Source organism: Priapulus caudatus, unplaced genomic scaffold (genome assembly GCF_000485595.1).
Source record: "Priapulus caudatus unplaced genomic scaffold, Priapulus_caudatus-5.0.1 Scaffold602, whole genome shotgun sequence".
In the NCBI taxonomy this organism is placed as follows: domain Eukaryota; kingdom Metazoa; phylum Priapulida; class Priapulimorpha; order Priapulimorphida; family Priapulidae; genus Priapulus; species Priapulus caudatus.
In genome coordinates, this window is record NW_014577663.1 from 28,682 (window position 1) to 52,285 (window position 23,604).

The 23,604-nt window shown below is 42.5% G+C and overlaps 2 protein-coding genes and 1 long non-coding RNA gene across 4 annotated transcripts in view; 1 reads left to right on the top strand and 2 right to left on the bottom strand.

The window, feature by feature from the left end:
• Positions 1–5,163: 5,163 nt before the first annotated feature.
• LOC106812037 (WD repeat domain phosphoinositide-interacting protein 4-like) overlaps positions 5,164–23,604 on the top strand; it is a gene marked incomplete at its 5' end in the record, with an annotated part of 25,558 nt that continues 7,117 nt past the window's right edge. Inside the window, 7 exon segments of the mRNA XM_014815794.1 lie at positions 5,164–5,238; positions 7,086–7,190; positions 7,567–7,749; positions 7,891–8,093; positions 8,377–8,462; positions 8,733–8,834; positions 9,237–9,358. Of these exon segments, the coding sequence (XP_014671280.1) occupies positions 5,164–5,238; positions 7,086–7,190; positions 7,567–7,749; positions 7,891–8,093; positions 8,377–8,462; positions 8,733–8,834; positions 9,237–9,358 (876 nt within the window).
• On the bottom strand, positions 11,938–18,896 carry LOC106812041. Of its 2 annotated transcripts, none has more exons than XR_001394254.1 (3): positions 18,437–18,896; positions 15,702–15,975; positions 11,938–11,975 (listed from the first exon to the last, which is right to left on the bottom strand). It is a non-coding gene; the product is annotated as an uncharacterized LOC106812041 (long non-coding RNA). The 2 variants fall into 2 exon arrangements; XR_001394253.1 differs by lacking the exon at positions 18,437–18,896 and adding an exon at positions 16,334–17,687.
• Positions 19,483–21,000, bottom strand: LOC106812039 (alpha-(1,3)-fucosyltransferase C-like). The gene is made up of 2 exons (XM_014815797.1): positions 20,824–21,000; positions 19,483–20,043 (listed from the first exon to the last, which is right to left on the bottom strand). Exons 1-2 carry the CDS (start codon positions 20,899–20,901, stop codon positions 19,501–19,503), a joined length of 621 nt encoding a protein of 206 aa, XP_014671283.1. The 5' UTR covers positions 20,902–21,000; the 3' UTR covers positions 19,483–19,500.

Here is a 23,604-nt window from a genome sequence, read left to right on the forward strand (position 1 = left end):
GAGCGAAGTTATGGTTAGGAATTACTTAGAGTTAGGGTTAGTGAGTGGGCGTAGGCGACTCCCTAGACTCGTTAGTGGAGTAGGCGAGGTACGGTCCGGCATATTAGATAGTAGTATTTAGTACCAGGGTACGTTCCGGTATACCGGACCGTACCCAGGGTACGTTCCGGCAGTACCCTGGGGGACATAGACTCTATCAGCAGTAGTACTAGTACTTCTTCTACTTCTACGCTATATTGGCCACCATCAACATACTGATGATTATGCCAACGTACTAGTAGTAGTAGTAGTACTAGTGCTGAGAGGGTCTATGTCCCCCAGGGTACTGCCGGAACGTACCCTGGGTACGGTCCGGTATACCGGAACGTACGTTGAGGCGTGTTCAGGAGAGCGAATGCCTTCTGAACGACACTGCGCTCGCAAGCTCCAGAGGCTCACACGCACTTGGAACGTCTCAATAAAAAAATTAATGGTAAATAAACACAAAATGTACCAAAGTTTTAATGTTTCTCTACTCTATTTCGCCTATAATCACCTGTAAATGTCGGTCAAATGTTCATCTGCAACACACAAGTACACCGCACGCTCGCCATGTGCACAAACAACATGAATAAGAGAGCAGGTAGGAAAGCGTGATTGCGAAATTCGCTCGACGCTCGCTTTATTTCACACAATCACAGAACGAAAACACATCCAACAGCTCCCATCTTGGTATCTATGTGTACACAAATGTTCACTTGTTCGAATTATAACTCTGGCCTTTTTTCTTACCTACTCCCGCCAGAGATATCTCGTGAAATCCTGCAGGAAATGTTCTCTCCGTGAAAATGTAAAGAGGACGTATCATCCGAAACCTAACGGCGCGACTTTCGATCGATCACTGTAGTGTGTGCGAGACGTCGTTCCTGCGCGCATTGTGCTTGGCTTGGCGAGCCTCGAAATGGAGCTCGGAGGCCGGCAGCAGCTCATCCCGGCATGCAATGCGCTCCATTACTCGTGTATAAACAGACATCTCGTCCTCTTTACATTTTCACGGAGAGAACATTTCCTGCAGGATTTCACAAGATATCTCTGGCGGGAGTAGGTAAGAACAAAGGCCAGAGTTATAATTCGAACAAGTAAACATTTGTGTACACATAGATACCAAGATGGGAGCTGTTGGATGTGTTTTCGTTCTGTGATCGTGTGAAATGAAGCGAGCGTCGAGCGAATTTCGCGATCACGCTTTCCTACCTGCTCTCTTATTCATGTTGTTTGTGCACATGGCGGGCGTGCGGTGTACTTGTGTGTTGCAGATGAGCATTTGACTGGCATTTACAGGTGATTATAGGCGAAATAGAGTAGAGAAACATTAAGACTAGTACATTTCGTGTTTATTTAACACTATTTTTTTTATTGAGACGTTCCAAGTCCCTGTGCAGAGGCTGTTCGCGCAGCGCGCGAGTTGTTTTCAAGATGGTGACGGGCAATCTGGCAAATGCGAATCTACCATTTCTGACTTCAATTTGCAATCTATTTCAACTTCATTTCATTTTTCATTCATTCATTTACTTCTAAATTCAATTCGTATCAATTTCGTCTGCTAATTCGTTTAACAGTACTTGTTCGAAGACATTAAAATCTCGCGATTAAAATCTGCTGAGTGACCCTCCATGGGGGCCGCCATCTTGGATAAAGCCAGCGCACAGCGAGTGCTCGTGTGTCGTTCACGAGGCGCTGCGTTCGTGCAGCGAGCGTTCGCATCATCGAGCGTTCGCTCTGTTGAACACGCCTCTGGTACTATCTAATATGCCGGACTGTACCTCGCCTACTCCACTAACAAGTCTAGGGAGTCGCTAGCTCTAGTACTATAGCCTGCGAGCCCTTGCCGGTTCAAGGATAGAGATGATGTCCAGATTGAGACCTATGTCATTTTCGTAAATGGGGGGGGTAGGCCTTTTAAAATCGACAGGGGTGTTCTTGAAGGTGTTGTTTGTTCATTTCCACCGAGAAACATTATGTCACTTTACAGGAAGTATGGAAAAAACAGCGTTTAAGCGACACTACTCGCCCGTTTCCGACTGTTTCTCACCATTGCTACGCGCGATAATTTCCCGTGATGTTCCTGTGCTACGGCCCTCAAATGTATCTGCGTATTTGCGCGCGCACTGATACTACTTGCCTGCCGGTCATCTTTCATCTTTCATGACAAAACTAATATTACAATCTTTTTTGATCGCTTAATTTGTTACTTGACAAGAACAATGTTTTTGTCCACAACCAACCCATCCCGCCCACCCCTCCACGTGCGGAAATACATAGTTCCCGCTGACTGGCGCTGCTGCAGCGCTGCCAGAAATGGCCGTTTGAAGTTCGCAAATCGAATGTTCGTTCACAAGAAAAACCGCAAGTATACCATTGCAACGATAGTTAGAGGTTAAATTTTAGTAGCTGTAAATGTATTAGGTTTTCAATAGAGTAATAGTTACCGCTGTACGGTGGCGCCGCCACCCGGTTCTACCAGAGAAATATAAGATGGATGATTATACGACAAGCTATTGAATATTAGTCCTTTACTAAGGCCGTGAGCCGGGCATAGAACCGAGGTGCGAGGACATAACAGTAGCGGTTGTAACTTAAGACATATTTACTTCGGACAAGAGGCATTAATTGCCTACCACAGACGTTTTATAGCCGAGAATTAACGCGACTAAGTTGGTCCCGAGCACTCGTAATGGCTGATGCTATAGCCCAGCGGCAACTGTACGTGGGCTATAGTACTAGAGCTATGAAGTTGCCTACACCTACTCCCTAACCCTAACCCTAACCATATCAGATAGTTACCAGGGTACGTTCCGGTATACCAGACCGTACCCAGGGTACGTTCCGGCAGTACCCGGGGGGACATAGACCCTATGACCAGTACTAGTAGTAGTAGTATAAATAGAAATGGGCAACTGCTATTGGATTTCACAGAGACCTCTGGGGTAAAAATATTAAACGAGGATGAAAGATGTAAGGGCAAATATACCTGGAGTCGAAACAACCTCAAATCTGTGGTAGACTATGCACTTGTGAATAGAAAGTTGGAACCATAATTATATAAAAAAATAAAAAGATAGACATTTATGACGAAGGGCAAGTAGACATAACTACAGACCATTTCCCTCTAGTAATCACCCTGGTACTAAAGGTATTTAAGAACGATAGCATCAGAGATTTCACTATAGTATAAAGAAATCATGGAAAACCAGAGATGCCGATTGGGGAGCCTTCCAAAGGGAATGTGAAAGGAACCTAAATAAAGTAATGACAAAATGCTCGCCCTATGAGGATGCTGCAACATTGGAGAGGTCTATAGTGAAGGGCGCTGAAGGCCCTCACAGAGGCGAGAACAAAAGCTATGGACAAAAGCAGGGGTGAGGAAGGATAGACCTTGGTTTGACCAAAGCTGTAGAAGCGCGAGACAAGAGAGACAGGAGGCCAACAGAAAGGTACAGAAAAATACGAAAACTAGAATTCGAAGGGGAACAAGTAAACGAAGAGGAATTAAGACTAACTAGGCAAGTGTATGAGGAGTCCAAAGATAAAGCAAAATACATAATTGAGAAAAAACGAGCGAAGTTTGAAGAAAACCAGATAGAGTCGATCAGAAGTGCAGGGACGGCGAGTGCGAAACTCTTTTGGAACATGGTCAGGAATGGAGGAGACAAACTCAGCTATGAAAAAAAAAAAAACGATAGTGGAAATGACAAAACATTGGAAAGAGGCAAATGAAGATAAAGGAGCGTGCCTGGCTGACAAAAATTTACAAAACAGGGAAGTATACTTCCAAATGGATAAAGCGGCAGACTTAACAAATAGCGTAACCATAGAAGGCGTTATAGGTAGGATAAAGGTGGCAAAGCCGGAAAAGGCATGTGGGTGGGATGATATCCCAAATAAATTCATAAAGCATGGTGGGAAAACATTAGTGGAAAGCTTAAATATTCAACAAGATTTTAGAGAGCGAAGTATTCCCGGAAAGCTGGAAAAATAGCAGAGTCACGCTAGTCTTCAAAGGAAAAAACCTGGATAGAAAACTTAAAAAACTACAGACCAATAGCACTAACTAGTAATGTGGGTAAAATATTCTCAGGAATCCTTAGGACTCGCCTAAAAAACTTGCTGGAAGACTCCGGATTTCTAGGGGAACTCCAAAATGGCTTTAGAAGGGACAGATGCGCAAGCTAGTGACAACATTTATATTTTGATCCAAAGCATACAGAGGGCAAAATACAGGAAATCAACCCTATATGTGGCTTTCCTAGACTTTAAAAAGCATACGACTGGATAGATAGAAGGAAACTACTACTTTTGCTCTTTGCCATAGATATAAGAGAGCTATCTCATAGATTAGAAAGGAAAAATGAAGAACTAGGTGTAGGGAGGGAAAGAACCACAGGGATGCTGTATGCTGATGATGTGGTCTTGATAGCAGACAATAAAAGGGAACTGCAGGAATTACTAGATGTGACGGCAGGCTTTGCAGAAGACTGCAAAATGATATACGGCGAAGACAAGTCTCAAGTCATGATTTTTAATAATAATAAGGCGGAATATGAGGATGCAAATTTCAGACTAGGGAGGCTAAGTCTAGAATATATTATGTGTCAGTGTGCAGCAGCTAGCGTGCGGCAGCCAGCGTGTGTTGCAGATGAGCATTTGGACGGCATTTACAGGAAATTGTCGGCAATAATAGGTGAAAGAGAGTAGTGAAACATTAAGACTTTGGTAGTAAATAGATTTCGTATTTATTTAGCATTATCTTTTATTGAAACGCTCCAAGTGCCTGTGGTGTCAGTGTGCAGCAGCTAGCATGCGGCAGCCAGTGTGTGTTGCAGATGAGCATTTGGACGGTATTTACAGGAAATTGTCGGTAATAATAGGTGAAAGAGAGTAGAGAATCATTAAGACTTTGGTAGAAAATAGATTTCGTATTTATTTAGCATTATATTTTATTGAAACGCTCCAAGTGCCTGTGATGACACTGATGTTATACGCAGCATGCCGTATGGTACAGTATAAATAAAATAATTCAATGGGAACAATTCAGTGTTCATGTTATGCTTAATTACTTGTGTTGTAATTTAATCACATTTATGCAACTAATTGGCTGGTATCATTCGTTTCCCCTTTACATAGGTTGCTTTACATGTGCTATGGAGACTGGTATGAGAATTTTTAATGTGGAACCACTGGTTGAGAAAAAGAGGCTAGGTAAGTATATATATGCCATGCACAAATGTAGGATGTGTTTTTAGACATTGGTAATGTCACAGTACAGTCAAACCTCGGTTATCCGAACATCAATTATCCGAACAAGATCTCAAGGTCGCGTGAATAGATCAGTTAAATCAGCGATCAGGTCAGTTATCCGAACAATCAGTTATCCGAACAAAATACTCCCCGCCCGTCTCGTTCGGATAATCGAGGTTTAACTGTATACAAGTAGTACTACTAGTAGTAGTAACAGCACATATTGTCAGAAATATTTACAATAGGCCTATAATCTAATATATATTTGAGTTCGTATGTATCTATGTATGTATGTATGTATGTATCTTCCCTATAGGCGGCCAAACCGCCCAAGCGATCTGGATGCAATTTTCACAGGGCCATCTCTTATACCCGGGGAGTGTTCCTAGATGAAAAAAACCTGTCAAACCGTCAAACTCACCGAAAAATCCGTGAAAACCCGTCAATTTGTCAAACTTCACACAATGTCAGCACTGACTGTACAGTGCTGCCACACAGAGAAAAATCGATTCCCTCACCTCATCCGGCTGCTGGTATTGTGAAACCGAAACCAATACTAAAACACACCACAACCAGCACCAGTTTCACCAGTTCAGAGGTACTACTCACTCAGCTCAGAGTTTCAGTTCAGATGCGATCTCAGAATGCATTGTACCATTCGAAAGCTATGCAGTTTCTGATGCAGTAGGAAAATTTCTTTATTTCGATGTGCATGGTTGCGTGTCTCTATCTATACTATGAGCAGCTAATAATGACAAATTTGTCATTATTAGCTCCTGATACTATATTCCTTTTATTCATGCTACGATCTCACAATGGATAGCTGTACGTGGGGAGCTCAAGAGTTGGAGACGCCAGGAATCTCTACATATTTGCACCAGAGAATAAGACGAAAAACATTCTTTATCAAGAAGCTTTCAAATGAAAAGTCCAACCCATTCCTACATGCTCTTATAATAACTTTTTGTCATTTACACCATATTACTATTATGTCCCAGGGGTTCTAAGTTCGGTTGTGCTGTCATATAAATGTCATACGTAACAGTTCTTTCGTTTTTCCCATGCTTATTATCTTATTACACTCATTTCTAAATATTAATATTGTCTGCAATGTTATTGTCGATTTTTACCCAATGTTCCTATGCTGTCCCATTATTATAGTACTATGAATTAGTAGCACGATTTTACCCAGCGCAGCGGGTACCCGCAGCTAGTATTAATATAAAATGTCTTCATGTTGTCTATATGCACCCCTAAATCTTATAATTGCAGTAATTTTGTCACTGTCATTGACAAGAAACAAACTACATACTTATGACTATCATAAGGCTGGAATGTCATAGCTTTTGTGCAACTCTTTTTTTGAAATTTAGTTATAATGCTGTAACTATTCTGGCAATGGCCCCAGATGCGTATGCGACCCTGCGTACTAAGGCTGAAAGGGTCTATGTCCCCCAAGGTACTGCCGGAACGTAACCTGCCCTGGTACTATCTAATATGCCGGACCGTACCTCGCCTACTCCACTAACGAGTTTAGGGAGTCGCCTATGCCTACTGCCTAACCCTAACCCTAACCCAAACCCTAACCCTAACCATATCAAATAGTGACCAGGGTACGTTCCTGTATACCGGACCGTACCCAGGGTATGTTCCGGCAGTACCCTGGGGGACATAGACCCTATGAGCCGTACTAAGAGTAAGATCGAGTATGGGAGTAGGACAGCTTCTTAATGTAGACTTGACCGTCATACGATAGACAATATTAGTCTTTCATTACCATGTACTCAGTTTGGTTTAACATATTACAGCTGTTGAGACGGTTGGCAGTTTAGGCACTGTTGAAATGCTCCATAGAACAAACCTAATTGCAATAGTGGGAGGTGGAGCCTTGCCGAAATATGCAGAGAACACAGGTAATAATGTGCATATATATGTTACAAGTGTAAAACCTATTTCATATATAAGTATATTTTGTGTATGTCGTGTGTATATCGTATATATTGTGTATATTATATGCATAAACTGTGTGGTAGTTCTCGTTATTTATGTATTTTATGATTAATGTTAAAAAAAATTTAAATTAGTGATATTATCCAACATCGCATGCGATGACTTAATTGTTATAGATAGTATTGTTATAATTAGATTTGTTTACAACTGTTTACAACTAACAATTAGCCTGGTTTATTGCATTTATCATTCCTTTTTTTGAAACTTATACATGTAGAGGTAATGCTGCCAGTATAAATTCCTAGAAAATAATTTGTAATCTATTGTTTCTATGTTCAGTCCTTATTTGGGATGACCTTGAGAAGAGGTTTGTCCTCGAGTTGACCTTCACGCTACCGGTGGTTGGCGTGAGACTAAGGCGAGATCGAATCGTGGTGGTGCTTAGGAATCAGATCCACGTTTTCTCCTTCCCCAATGTGCCCCAGCGAATGTTGACTCTGGACACACGAGACAACCCGCGAGGTTAGTGAGCACTACAAGTTTCATGTCACTTTTAGCACTTATACAATCTCAGTGTAAAGATCAGGGAAAATCGAAGGAAGGATCGAAATTCAATAAGATTGTATAGTATTAGTAAGAAATTGTCATTCATGTTGCATCTAGGATTATGTGAAGTATGCCCCAGCTCAGAGAAACCACTGATGGTATTTCCGGCCCACAAGTCTGGCAGTCTACAACTAGTTGACTTAAACCTACTGGAACCAGATATTTCCACCTCACCTGTTACGATAAAAGCCCACCAGGGGGAGTTGGCATGCATTGCCATAAACCAACAAGGTAGCATGGTGGCAACAGCATCGCGAAAGGTAAATCACTGCAGCGAATATAATATATTAAGAGAGAAACTATATCATGAAACATCCTGTTTATTCGTGCCAGGTGAGTAATGGTATGCTGGTGTATTTTATTAAATGTAAAATAATCTGGAGTATCAGGGTAATTGATGTCTCAACGAGGTGGCTCCGTTTCAGGGTAAGCTGTATAGCGCCCCGGTTGGTTGTTACAGTTTCGTGTCCCTGTTCCAGTGTTGAATTGACCAGATTAATTGTAATTTATGGTATGTTGTTTAACTGACTGCGGGCATTTCAGGGTACCTTAATCAGGGTGTTTGACACGACAAAGAGAGTACAACTAGCAGAACTGAGGAGAGGTGCAGATCCAGCCACACTCTACTGGTATGTGTTTCTATTACTCACAACACTGTATTAACATAAAATTTGAACATGCAAAGTTACTCCAGTAATTACGTTTGTTTTCCAAACCTATTTTCGATAAAGAGAGTGATATAGTATAGAAAGTCGGTTTGTGTAATTACAATTGTTTAAGAATGAACATATAGTGTGTAAATGTGTTATTATTATTGAGCACCTTTTGTAAGTATATAGTATACACTACGTCATCTGTAAGTGTAAGTAGACGTTATTCTCAAACATGATGTGTTTCAGCATCAACTTCAGTCACGACTCAGCGTATCTGTGCTCTTCTAGTGATAAAGGAACTGTTCACATTTTCGCTCTGAAAGACAGCAGTCTGAACCGACGCTCAACGTAAGGATCCCCATATTAATACCTCCAACAAAGTAGCAATAGCTATCATATAAACATATATTTCTCCACAGATCTATCCCACACTTTAAGCGCACAGAGTTGGTGATCAAGCTATAGTTGTGTATCCAAATATTCATCCGCCTTACATGCATGCAGATAGACATTAGCTATAATTGTATAAGTATGTGTCGCTCCACAAATTCATGTAGTATAAATTCACGCAGACACCTAAGCTATAAATTATACAAGTATGAGTTTAAAATAAGTACTTTCGTGTATACATCAGTTGCAGTTATGTACTTAGTTGAAGGTACATCCTGTTATTGTATTGAACGACATTGCATGCATGCATTCATGTATTGAATTACATTGCATTAACTTCACCTCGTTTTTTGTTGGCAGGTTTCAGAAGATGGGATTTCTTGGTCAGTATGTCGAGTCTCAGTGGGGCCTGGCCAACTTCACAGTAGCAGCAGAATGTGCATGTGTGTGTGCATTTGGCCCCTCCACGAACTGTGTGTATGGTGAGTCCTAATTTACCCAAATAGTCATGTGTAGTATCAGGTTTATTTTTAATTTAATATCGTATGTCCTTAATAAAGGAGTTGGTAAGGTTATGGCACTGTCTGAGTGTGTGTTAAAGTAGTGGTACTGTCTGAGTGTGTGTTAAAGATGTGGTACTTTCTGAGTGCGTGTTAAAGTTGTGGTGCTGTCTAAGTGTGTGTTAAAGATGTGATACTCTCTGAGTGTGTGTTAAAGATGTGATACTCTCTGAGTGTGTGTTAAAGATGTGATACTCTCTGAGTGTGTGTTAAAGATGTGATACTCTCTGAGTGGTGTAAAGAGTGAACTCTCTGAGTGTGTGGTTAAAGTTTGATACTCTCTGAGTGTGTGTTAAAGATGTGATACTCTGAGTGTGTTAAAGATGTGATACTCTCTGGGTGTGTTAAAGTTGTGATACTCTCTGAGTGTGTGTTAAAGATGTGATACTCTCTGAGGTGTGTTAAAGATGTGATACTCTCTGAGTGTGGTTAAAGATGTGATACTCTGAGGTGTGTAAAGTGATACTCTCTGAGTGTGTGTAAAGTTGTGATACTCTCGGAGTGTGGTTAAAGTTGTGGTACTCTCTGAGTGTGTGGTAAAGTTGTAGTTTCGTCCAAGTGTGTTTTCATGTTATCGCACTCTGCTCCTTCATCCACCATTTCTGCATGTCCATGTAGACCTTCTCCGGTTCGTTACGATTGTTCAGTTTCGCACCACATCTCACAAAACACATTCCTAAACTTGGCCTTCACATGTCTTGCTGCTTCACCCTCCAGTCGACTTCCACTTCAGGTATGTGCCATAAGCAGTAGCGGTTCTTCCTTAGATACACCAAGTAGTCGGCGAGGTCTTTGGGCGAGGCAAAGTCGCGACGTCGATGTAGGAATGGGCGGGCGATGCACGGTAGTTAGCGTTGCCCATGACAACGGAACGGAGTTGCCGCTTCAGACTGAGGAACAGCTTCTCGGTACATAGTCGCGACACGGCTGTTCTCGAATGCTAGCGTGAACATGTAGCTGTTGTCCGAGGAGTGGTCGCAGATATTGCTCGGCGCGGGCATGACAGGTCGCCGCACTTGCCGTAGACATCGACGGGGACTGTACTTGCGCATCTCTGACGTTACTCCTCTCTTCTACTCGCCGTGTGGCAGTTGATACGAACCACGCCACGAGCCGCTTCCTATTGCGATTGGCGTCTCTGTTTGCCGACGGTGGCGTGTGCCATGACGTCGCGACGTGTGTGCGGAGACTGGTATGCGTTCGATGGTGCCGTATCGGAGACGATGTCGGAGTCCAGTCGATAGGTGACCGTCCAGTTAAACTGACTGTTCAGTTGGCTGAAGTCCTTCATCTGATGGGCAGAGTGAATAAAACAGGACGGATGTTGATGGATAAATAAAGTACGTTTAGTTAGGCACTCGAGTTTGCTTGTTACCCAACCAGAGCATGCTGTAGAATGGGGAGAACTCATGTTGAGCATAAAATATCATCAAATAGATGAACACAATATCGTTCTGGAAAAGTAATGCTTGTTTGCTCAAATAACAAAATAAAGTAGCAAGAAAAGTCGATTTAAATAAATCTATTAAAAATGAATCTTGATAAGTAGACAATGCATTGCCTAACTTTCACAAGGGCCCAACGAAAACATCGGCTACCGAAATAACCAAATCGCGCAATCACGGACCACATAGCGAAGGACAATCATGCCATCGATTGGGAAAATCGAAGATCATCGATCGCGAGCCAATCAAAATCAGGAATTGGATTAAGAGGCCATCTGGATCCGCAAGACCCCGAACATCAACCGTGACGAGGGGGATACAGCTCAGTCACGTGTGGACCGCTATTGACCGACTACACCATCTGGTGGTCAAAACGATAATCGTCAGTCAGCTTTGAGAAAGCCTCCTGATATAGGAGGCGAAACGTCAGCTGTACGTTTTCAATCTCATGTTGAGTGGCGATCTTTCACTGGCGAAAACAGTGTAGAGGGCAATAACAACAAGGGGGAGAGAGATCAGAACAGAAGTGCCAGTCAGCACCTGAAATGAATGAACGGTTGAGTAACATTAACCCAGATGATCTATTATCATAGAATGTTACCTTCAGTGTATTTTGAGGTGACTCGGCTAGAAAGAAACCCATCGCTGAAAGTTTAACCTTTGACCGGAACAGGCATAGTGAAGTTGTCCTCCTCTATGTGAAATACTACTGCATCACCTGGCGAATATCAACACTGTTAAATATGCCAACCCATCTATCAAGTAGGTTAATGTCCAATTATGTCAACATCCAAGATAACAACGTTCGCAACCAAAAATGTTGCTTGGCATGAATTTCAATAGCGTCATTAGATTTATACGTATTACAGTTTTATACTACAAAAGCATTATCTCTCCGTTGTTTATTGAATGAAAAAACAGAACTATTAGTTGTAGTGCGGCGAGGATGTACTTGCTTTTGACAGCATGGTTTTCTCCGTAGTGATCTCAACATTGGAGACAGGCAGTCACTTTCAATGGACGTGATCCTTTTCCGAACCTGAAAGTCTGGTCGCCGTAGAACTTGTCCATAGCAAATCAGCTTTCGTCTATCCCTGTGGATGTGAATATCCCGCCATAGAAAGTTGTCAAAACTGGTATAGTGGTAATATGATTACCTGCTTAAGTATGTATATTGTACTTGCAGTCTCCTGTTAACTGGTAATCCTTGTCCAAAACAGTCCCTCTTATTGGTGTTTCATTAATAATCAATGATTTGGGGGAATTATTACATTTTTGGTACTTTGTCGCCATTGACCCTAGTAAGTACTATACCTTGTTTTCAGAGTGTAGCCTGTGTTTAGCTTGCTTAGCTGTCCAGAGCCTCATTTAAGAATCATGAATCATTTTCTAAACTGGTGTAGCAGCTATTTGTTCACATTGCCAGCTCATTCAATATACCGGGAGTCAGGGCGTAGATAGCGGGGGGGATGGGGGGATGCATCCCCCCCCCACTTATTGACATGGGGGGATGGCGTGTACATTATCCCCCCTCTTTCAGGAGGAAAATGGGGGCTTCAAATTTCTAGGGAGGACCGCATACCCCGCCTGTTTCTTACCACCCTCCTCGAAAACCTGCATTGGCCACTGTCGAGCATAACAAATTGAGCACCCCACTTGAAAAATCGTTGCGGCGGCCTGTAGAGTACTGGCTAACAAAGATTATGATATGAATTGTATGCATATACAAAAGTCAAATTTGAGTTCATCTGACAGGGGCGTAGATGGCGGGGGGGATGGTGGTATATCCCCCCCCCCACACTAGTTGGGGTGGGTGGCTTTCATCTCCCCCTACTTCAGAAGAAAATGGGGAAAAATTATATTTTACAGGACATAAATACTGGATATTATTACAAATCCGTCATCGGCTATTCATACTTTCCTAATGTATATATTATACAGAAATGGAACGTGACATACATCTACTGTAAAATGGCTGTAACTCGTTCCAAGAAGACATATTTTACTGAAACTCAGACGGTTATTTGGACGCATTCCCCATATACGATTTTTTTCAAAATCCCCAGTCTTATCACTGCTCACGAAAGTTAAATCTTGCTTTATTAGCTCATCTGACATAGTCAGATGGAGCTTGTAGAATCGCACGATCGTCCGGCCGTCCGTCTCCGTCTGTCAACAGTTGGGCACAATCTTAACCGCTCGACGGGTACGGACGATATTCGCACATCGGGGAGGATCGTCAAAACGAGTTGGGATGTCGAAGCTGGGTCAAGGTCAAAGGTCAAGAGGTGTAAAGAAGGGGAACATTCACTCCTTAACTTAAGGTATAGGGAGGAAATGCCAGATTGCGGCACAATCTAACGGCTCGACCTAGGCTCGTGATAGTCGGTGTATAGCATCATGGTAGGAAAAGCCATCACTGTGCCGAATGGAGGTCACAGGTCAAAGGTCAATGGGCACAGGCAGATTTTAGACATTTTCGTGAGACATGGTCTGACGGAGCGATTGAAAACTTTTGTTTCAGCGGTGACCTAGCATTTATGGCTTTATTGAAAGGACCATGAAATGTCCTTCTGCTGACATGCGAAGAGTAGTGTCGGATAACCTTTTGACCTCAAGAGGAGGGTTAAACATGGATTTGTTTACTGTCTGTTAGAAAGAATTGACTGCCGGTTTGCTAGTAGAATCTATACATGCCTGGATGTACGAGCTACAATGTCACAGTGAAATTTCAAAAGCTAAATTTGGTAAGAAGGTTTATGCTCCTTAAATCCTATAATTTCTATGGCATTCTGTACTGTCAGTATTTACATGTAACGTATGCCACTGCCAGTGGCCACTGCCAGGCTGTAGTGGTGGCTGTGTAGTTTTTGCCTGCGTTAATTAGTTACAGGTGGCAGCTCTCTATTGCAGCCTGTAGGCTTGCGTAGGTAAATGGATGATGCTTAACCTATTCTGTCTTGCAAATAGTTGTTGCTACTCTACGATGAGTTTCCATTTTTAATCTGAAGACACTTAAACGTACGCGCCATCTCGTGCAACTTTCATAACGATCCCAACAAACATTCCTTTGAGAAGGTTCCTGATACCATCGCTGTGCATTCCACTGTTCGGCATGTATGTGAACACATTTGGGACTAACAGGGTTTACTGAATCCCACCACTCCACACAGAGTCACCGCAGTAGACGTTAGATGAGCGCTGTCGCCGTGGCACTTGTTCAAAATTAGAAAGACCTATGAGAGTTGGGAATTGATTTTCAGGGATGATGGGAAAATTCAATTTCATCTCACTTTTTTGGGGGGGATGGGGTGCTGAGACCCGACCGGAGGTATATTCCCGATATGTATAGGGTGGAAAATATGCACTTTTGGTTCAAATCTGGTTGTTTTTTCATTGTGCTTTTGCAGTTTTAACGTTCTCAGTAAAAATACGTTTTATGCAAAATTCAGAGGAGATGATTCCAGTGCTGAGTTCGTCACGGGGGGTCGGTAGTACGGCGGTCGCCCCCCCCTAGATTTTCTGGGCAAGGTATTTTAGCCTAGGTAAGTCTGCACTGGTACCCCAGGGAGGACATGTACATCAGCAGATTTGGTAGTAAGTTTTAGTCTTGGTGTCCCCAAAGGTAAATAATACTCAACTCAACAGTGATGTATTGTGATGAAGATTGTTTAATAGTGGCTGCCTCATAGTGCAGGAAATTGCATCAAAGAGGTGTTACTTTCAACAAAATCTCCGGCCCCCCCCCCAAACAGCGAGGCGACACGCCTGAAGGAGGAAAATCTTGATATCTATGATAAAATGTCCAAAAGATTGCTTTTAGATTGCAACTATTTAACATTCCACACAGTGGAGGGGACCCCCCCCCCCCCCGGGCGCTTCATGACCTTGGAGCTCGCGATGATCGCCCCCCTAAATTTTCTTCTGATCCACCACCGGTTGGTGTGGTTGGGGGGGGGTGCGTTATAAACCTTTGGATCAAAGAAAAAAAATAACCTAGAATTCACAAAATTGCACTTACAATATCAATTTTTTTCAATTACCTCAAAAACGGCCATCTTGAAGGTTCTAAATTGCTAAAATCCAAGAGCTTCCGGGGGCTCCGCCCCCTGAACTCCGGGCGAGGGCTCTGCCCCTGCACCCTGCCAGGGGCCCTATGGCGGGCCCCTGGACCCCACCCCTTAAGGGCTTTGCGCCAAGGCGCTCGCGGTATACGCTACTCGCGCACACTCTTCAATCACACACAGCGAAATCATCCCCCCCACAACTGAGGACCTGTCTACGCCACTGCCGGGAGTGAATAGAGACATGTTTTTATTCACTCCTAAATATATATATACATGTATAGCTTTTATATAATATTAAACCATGTTTAAGGTGTGAGCCCTCCCTTTTATCCGTATAGATTCGTTTGTTTCATAGTTTATTTACTGATGTAGTACAAACATTTACTTGTTAAAGCACTAGTATGGTACTAATAATTACCTCCTAAAGTACTGGCATGTTATTCGCTAGCAGTTATCTTTAACTGATCGCTAACCTACCGTTAACTAACAGTATTGATGTAATAGTAAACGTTACAGAGTGGCTATATGCCCGGCAGCCGGCATAATTATATCTGACGGCTGCCGGGCACGGTCTTCAATTTCCTAAAATAAATGCCCGGCAGTTTTTAATTTTCAGCGTTATCTTAAGTAAGTAAGGGTTAGGGTTAGGAACTGCCGGGCATTTAGGAAATCGAAGACCGTGTCCGGCTGCCGGACATATAGCCACAGCGTAAAAGTTACCTGTCAGCGTGATGGTGTGGTACTAACAGTTACCTGTTCAAGTACTGGTGAGTAGCTGATGTGGTGAGTGCATGTGGGGAACTGTGGCTGGCTGGCTGAGGGGACACCACACTGGTATCAGTGCGGTACCCCTCACCTCTGTCAATCCGCGTGACTCCGTTCTTTATGTAGTCTGTCACGTTATCGGCTATCTTGTAGAAAGCGCTGCATGCAAACAGCACTGTAAGTGTGAGCAGCACACCTAACTGAAGCTTTCTGCTTCTCATATTGGCGGTGAAGGCATGGTAGCCTTCTGATCTTCTTACGTCTGGAAAAATGAACATGGTTAATATTACGCATTCTGTCCGTACTGGCCATGGTGACGTGTTTTCATCATTATAGTTTTTATATACTAGCCTATAATTTATCTTCTAGAGACATGAGTCACATGACTGACTGTTTCATTTCCAACAGCAAAAAAAATTAGGAGATCACGCACGATATAAGCCGCTCGGTTTATCAGTAAGTACTTGTACAATAGCAGACATCCTGTGCATTCTTTCACTGCCACCAAAACGAAGCAGAGAGCTATTTTTTAGTGCACAAGCCATACGAACAAGTCTGTAATACCCGGACCCCAGTGGGGATCTTTAGTCACGTGAGTTCTAAATACCAGTGATACGTACACGTACCAGAACTACTGGCAGGTGGTAATGCCGACTCTATACGATCCATTAAGGTACTCATATGAGAGTATGCATGAGAGAGAACATGGCAGGTCATGCCACCATCCAAAGAGGGGCATTGCACAGAACCGGATTAATGTCTTTGTAGGGCATAGCACTATGGCTCGTAGGCCAATGAACTATGTCTTTATTACTATTGCTTTATTACGAGCAGACAGTAATTGACCCTAACTGGAGCGAAGGTTGAATTACCTACCCCTTCCTTAAATTATGATCATTCCTGCTGATTCTACACGCTGCAAATTTGAAAAATCTTACTTACTTTAGCAGCTGAGTTAGAATGTATCAGAGTAGATTAATTGGCAGGGTCTGAATTGCTTGGATGTTTGCTTTTCGATGGATTATCGTCAACTTGTTAGTAACATTTGTCTGTAGTTGTTTGCTTCGAGATGTATCTGATTAAGCCGGTACCCGAAACCTATCATGAACTTATGTGGACGCCTCTAAATACACATTCTAATCATGTTTTGGTAATGTTATTCAGCATAAACGTTCACTTTTATTTTTAAGGTACCTTTGTGAATAGACACTTGCAGTGATGAGGCTGTTTTCTCATCACATCGTTAAGACACTAATAATGTGCACTGGTGTTAGTGGTTAGCATTCCTAATGAGCAAAGAAGATCAATAGAGATCAATTGAATTGACACCCTAACATATCCACCTGTATAAGTGTTTAGTTGGATTTGTTTGCTAGCAAGAAAGACACATTTTTTCCCCTTATCAGAAAATAACATCAGCTTGTTTTATTTTATCGACTATACGCCAATGAAAATGAACTGAGATAATGTCTAGAACATGTTAAGTAAGCTGAGGATGACAAGTTAGATAAATCACTGCCTCCATTTAGTGTTACGGTCACGTGAAAGTATGCATCAGAGAGCGGGCAGACGAATTCTCCACGCCTACATGCATGAATGCAGGCGCATATCTGCAGGAGTGGTGGCCCATAAACCCTGGAAGGCATGTGTCCTACATAAGCGCTGAACCATTCATTATGTCAAGTCGGACAACCACCCTCTTATTCAGCCGATCTTTACTACTCGCACCCTATGGAAGATTACTCATATGACGAGTTACCTATTTATAGTCGAGTAGACTGATCTCGCATGAAAAATGGTTTCTCACGTTCGTCATCGTCAAAAACAATTATGATATAGAGCATGAAATCGTCAAACACTTACTGCTAGTTGTTCACAGATATATTCTTGCTAACTTTGCTTGAGGGAATCTCATAAATACACGGAATATTTTTACACGCAGTAGTGAATTTGTGTAATGTAATTTGCCAAAAATTCCAATTTGCCATCTTTCATCTTCAAAGTAATACAAAAGTGAGTGCAGTATAGGAAGTGTTTGTGGTTTTGTGGCAGTATTCTAGCATTTCTGTGGTTTTAATAGAGTCAATTGTTTCTGGCATACAACAATATAATGCTAATAGGTGGTAATGATAGAATTTTAGGCATCTACAGCATGATCGATCATATAAACAGAATGTAATTACGAGATGCTAGCAACAGTAGAATGCAATTACAGCAACAATAGAATGTTATTATATGGCAACAATAGTTTAACTGCAACAGCATGGCAAAAACAGAATGCAACTACAACATAATGACAGCAATAGAATGCAATTACGAAATGCTACTAATAATCGAATACAACTACAACATGCTACAACAGACTGCTACTACACTATAATGACGCTGAAGGGGTCATTGTCGTACCAGGTACTACATATATGTACCCGAGGTACATATAATATGATATATGTATACACAAAGTGTACCAGACTTGTACTACCTCGGGTACATATAGGTAGTACCTAATACGACAACGACCATTCGTGCTATAATGACAGTATTAGAGTGCTGTTATATATATACCGTTATGGCAATACCAAAATGCCACTGTGAAGTTATAACAACAAAATGTTGCCAAAAGCAGTTGAACAGAAATCGGCAAATGTTCATATGAAGTTTTTAGTCCAAGCTTGGGGACATATTATTAGTTCACAAACATCAACGGTGATAGATGTACTTACATTCTGTATGTCCGACTGAATATCAACCGGATTTTCCATGTCAACCACCTGTAACGGCTTTTCGGTTGCTTCAAATGACAGAGACAAATTGGGATTTATGTTAGTAAAGATCTGTTAGTATCACCCGCACAAGTTGCTTGCTTGCCGTCACGTTTTCTCTTCTGCCCCGATCTCTTTCCATCCTCTAGATAAATCCGGCAAGGCAGCAGATAACCTCTGTATGCCCGTAGGGTATGGAACCAACTTTGCTCGTTCACATTAGGGTTGTGAACGTGATATGTGTCAACAAATTACGTGCTCAAGGCATGTGTTATTAAAGGGTTAAATGCCTCTAACATCCCATCTGCATTTATCGAATTAAACTAATCTTTTTTGAAATTATAGATGGGATTACTGTTTAAATCCTTACGAACTGTGTTTTGATTTGCTCCCAGACATACCAATTCCCCCGCAGTAAATAGATTGTACCACAGCCAACCTACTAACTTACCAGACCATGACAACAGGAGCATTTATTTCAGTCGCATTGTGTGTATTGTATTTTGATGACAATATACATCTATATCAAGAGCTAATAATACCTAGAGTGTACAACGGAAAAACGGCAAACTAGTGCTATTTCACGACTACATTATTCTACTTTGCCTGCGAGTCTAGAATAATTTCATGGTATTGCATTAAGCAGAATTCCTTGCTCTCTACAACAAGACCAACCGCTTGTCAATACGATACTCCTAGGCACTCTGAGTGTGTGTTAAAGATGTGATACTCTCTGAGTGTGTGTTAAAGTTGTGATACTCTCGGAGTGTGTGTTAAAGTTGTGGTACTCTCTGAGTGTGTGGTAAAGTTGTAGTTTCGTCCAAGTGTGTTTTCATGTTATCGCACTCTGCTCCCTTCATCCACCATTTCTGCATGTCCATGTAGACCTTCTCCGGTTCGTTACGATTGTTCAGTTTCGCACACATCTCACAAAACACATTCCTAAACTTGGCCTTCACCATGTCTTGCTGCTTCACCCTCCAGTCGACCTTCCACTTCAGGTATGTGCCATAAGCAGTAGCGTTCTACCTTAGATACACCAAGTAGTCGGCGAGGTCTTTGGGCGAGGCAAAGTCTGCGACGTCGATGTAGGAATTGGGCGGGGCGATGCACGAGTAGTTAGCGTTGCCCATGACAACGAGAACGGAGTTGCGCTTCAGACTGAGGAACAGCTTCTCGGTGACATAGTCGCGACACAGGCTGTTCTCGAATGCTAGCGTGAACATGTAGCTGTTGTCGAGGAGTCGGTCGCAGATATTGCTCGCGCGCGGGCATGACAGGTCGCCGCACTTGCCGTAGACATCGACGGGGACGTACTTGCGCATCTCTCTGACGTACTCCTCTCTTCTACTCGCCGTGTGGCAGTTTGATACGAACCACGCCACGAGCCGCTTCCTATTGCGATTGCGTCCGTCTGTTGCCGACGGTGGCGTGTGCCATGACGTCGCGACGTGTTGCTGGGAGACTGGTATGCGTTCGATGGTGCCGTATCGGAAGACGATGTCGGAGTCCAGTCGATAGGTGACCGTCCAGTTAAACTGACTGTTCAGTTGGCTGAAGTCCTTCATCTGATGGGCAGAGTGAAATAAAAACAGGACGGATGTTGATGGATAAATAAATGTACGTTTATGTTAGCACTCGAGTTTGCTTGTTACCCAACCAGAGCATGCTGTAGAATGGGGGAGAACTCATGTTGAGCATAAAATATCATCAAATAGATGAACACAATATTCGTTCTGGAAAAAGTAATGCTTGTTGCTTCAAATAACAAAATAAAGTAGCAAGAAAATGTCGATTTAAATAAATCTATGTAAAAATGAAAATCTTGATAAGTAGACAATGCATTGCCTAATCTTTCACAAGGGCCCAACGAAAACATTCGGCTACCGAAATAACCAAATCCGCAATCACGGACCACATAGCGAAGGACAATCATGCCATCGATTGGGAAAATTCGAAGATCATCGATCGCGAGCCAATCAAAATCAGGAATTGGATTAAGGAGGCCATCTGGATCCGCAAGACCCCGAACATCAACCGTGACGAGGGGGGATACAGGCTCAGTCACGTGTGGACCAAGCTATTGACCACTACACCATCTGGTGGTCAAAACTGATAATCGTCAGTCAGCTTTGAGAAAGCCTCCTGATATAGGAGGCGAAACGTCAGCTGTACGTTTTCAATCTTCACTGTTGAGTGGCGATCTTTCACTGGCGAAAACAGTGTAGAGGGCAATAACACAAGGGGGAGAGAGATCAGAACAGAAGTGCCAGTCAGCACCTGAAATGAATGAATGAACGGTTGAGTAACAATTAACCCAGATAGATCTATTATCATAGAATGTTTACCTTCAGTGTATTTTGAGGTGACTCGGCTAGAAAGAAAACCCATCGCTGAAAGTTTAACCTTTGACCGGAATCAGGCATAGTGAAGTTGTCCTCCTCTATGTGAAATACTACTGCATCACCTGGCGAATATCATACACTGTTAAATATGCCAACCCATCTATCAAGTAGGTTAATGTGCCAATTATGTCAACATCCAAGATTAACAACGTTCGCAACCAAAAATGTTGCTTGCATGAATTTCAATAGCGTCATTAGATTTATACGTATTACAGTTTTATACTACAAAAGCATTATCTCTCCGTTGTTTATTGAATGAAAAAACAGAACTTTATTAGTTGTAGTGCGGCGAGGATGTACTTGCTTTTTGACAGCATGGTTTTCTCCGTAGTGATCTCACAATTGGAGACAGGGCAGTCACTTTCAAATGGACGTGATCCTTTTCCGAACCTGAAAGTCTGGTCGCCGTAGAATCTTGTCCATAGCAAAATCAGCTTTCGTCTATCCCTGTGGATGTGAATACTCCGCTCATAGAAATGTTGTCAAAAACTGGGGTATTATGTGGTAATATTGATTACCTGCTTAAGTATGTATATTGTACTTGCAGTCTCCTGTTAAACTGGTAATCCTTGTCCAAAACTAAGTCCCTCTTATTGGTGTTTCATTAATAAATCAATGATTTGGGGGAATTATTACATTTTTTGGTACTTTGTCGCCATTGATTCCCTAGTAAGTACTATACCTTGTTTTTCAGAGTGTAGCCTGTGTTTAGCTTGCTTAGCTGTCCCAGAGCCTCATTTAAGAATCATGAATCATTTTCTAAACTGGTGTAGCAGCTATTTGTTCACATTGCCAGCTCATTCAATATACCGGGAGTCAGGGGCGTAGATAGCGGGGGGGATGGGGGGATGCATCCCCCCCCCCACTTATTGACATGGGGGGGATGGCGTGTACAATTAACCCCCCCTACTTTCAGGAGGAAAATGGGGGCTTCAAAATTTTCTAGGGGAGGACCCGCATACCCCCGCCTGTTTCTTACCACCCTCCTCGAAAACCTGCATTGGCCACTGTGCCACATGTTGAGCATAACAAATTGAGCACCCCACTTGAAAAATCGTTCGGCGGCGCCTGTAGAGTACTGCTAACAAAGATTATGATTATGAATATTTGTATGCATATCAAAAAGTCAAATTTGAGTTCATCTGACAGGGGCGTAGATGGCGGGGGGATGGTGGTATATCCCCCCCCCCACACTTATTGGGGTGGGTGGCTTTCATCTCCCCTACTTTCAGGAAGAAAATGGGGAAAAATTTAATATTTTACAGACAATAAATACTGGATATTTATCTACAAATCCGTCATCGCTATTCATACTTTCCTAATGTATTATATTTATTACAGAAATGGAACGTGACATACATCTACTGTAAAATGGCTGGTAACTCGTCCAAGAATGACATTATTTTACTGAAACTCAGACGGTTATTTTGGACGCATTCCCCATATACGATTTTTTTTTCAAAATCCCCAGTCTTATCACTGCTCACGAAAGTTAAATCCTTGCTTTATTAGCTCATCTGACATAGTCAGATGGAGCTTGTAGAATCGCACGATCGTCCGGCCGTCCGTCCGTCCGTCTGTCAACAGTTGGGCACAATCTTAACCGCTCGACGTACGGTCACGATATTCGCACATCGGGAGGGATCGTCAAAACGAGTTGGGATGTCGAAGCTGGGTCAAGGTCAAAGGTCAAGAGGTGTAAAAAGGGAACATTCACTCCTTAACTTAAGGTATAGGGAGGAAATGCAGAATTGCGGCACAATCTAACGGCTCAACCTAGGCTCGTGATAGTCGGTGTATAGCATCATGGTAGGAAAAGCCATCACTGTGCCGAATTGGAGGTCACAGGTCAAAGGTCAATGGGCACAGGCAGATTTTAGACATTTTCTGAGGACATGGTCTGACGGAGCGATTGAAAACTTTTTGTTTCAGCGGTGACCTAGCATTTTTTATGGCTTTATTGAAAGGACCATGAAATGTCCCTTCTGCTGACATGCGAAGAGTAAGTGTCGATAACCTTTTGACCCTCAAGAGGAGGGTTAAACATGGATTTGTTTACTGTCTGTTAGAAAGAATTGACTGCCGGGTTTGCTAGTAGAATCTATACATGCCTGGATGTACGAGGCTACAATGTCACAGTGAAATTTCAAAGCTAAATTTGGTGAAGAAGGTTTATGCTCCTTAATCCTATAATTTTATGGCATTCTGTACTGTCAGTATTTTACATGTAACGTATGCCACTGCCAGTGGCCACTGCCAGTGCATGTAGTGGTGGCTGTGTAGTTTTTGCCTGCGTTAATTAGTTACAGGTGGCAGCTCTCTATTGCAGCCTGTAGGCTTGCGTAGGTAAATGGATGATGCTTACCTATTCTGTCTTGCAAATAGTTGTTGCTACTACGTACGATGGGAGTTCCATTTTTAATCTGAAGACACTTAAACGTACGCGCCATCTCGTGCAACTTTCATAACGATCCCAACAAACATTCCTTTGAGAAGGTTCCTGATACCATCGCTGTGCATCCACTGTTTCGGCATGTAGTGAACACATTTGGGACTAACAGGTTTACTAGAATCCCACACTCCACCACAGAGTCACCGCAGTAGACGTTAGATGAGCGCTGTCGCTCCGTGGCACTTGTTCAAAATAGAATAGACCTATGAGAGTTGGGATATTGATTTTCACGGGGATTGATGGGAAAATTCAATTTCATCTCACTTTTTGGG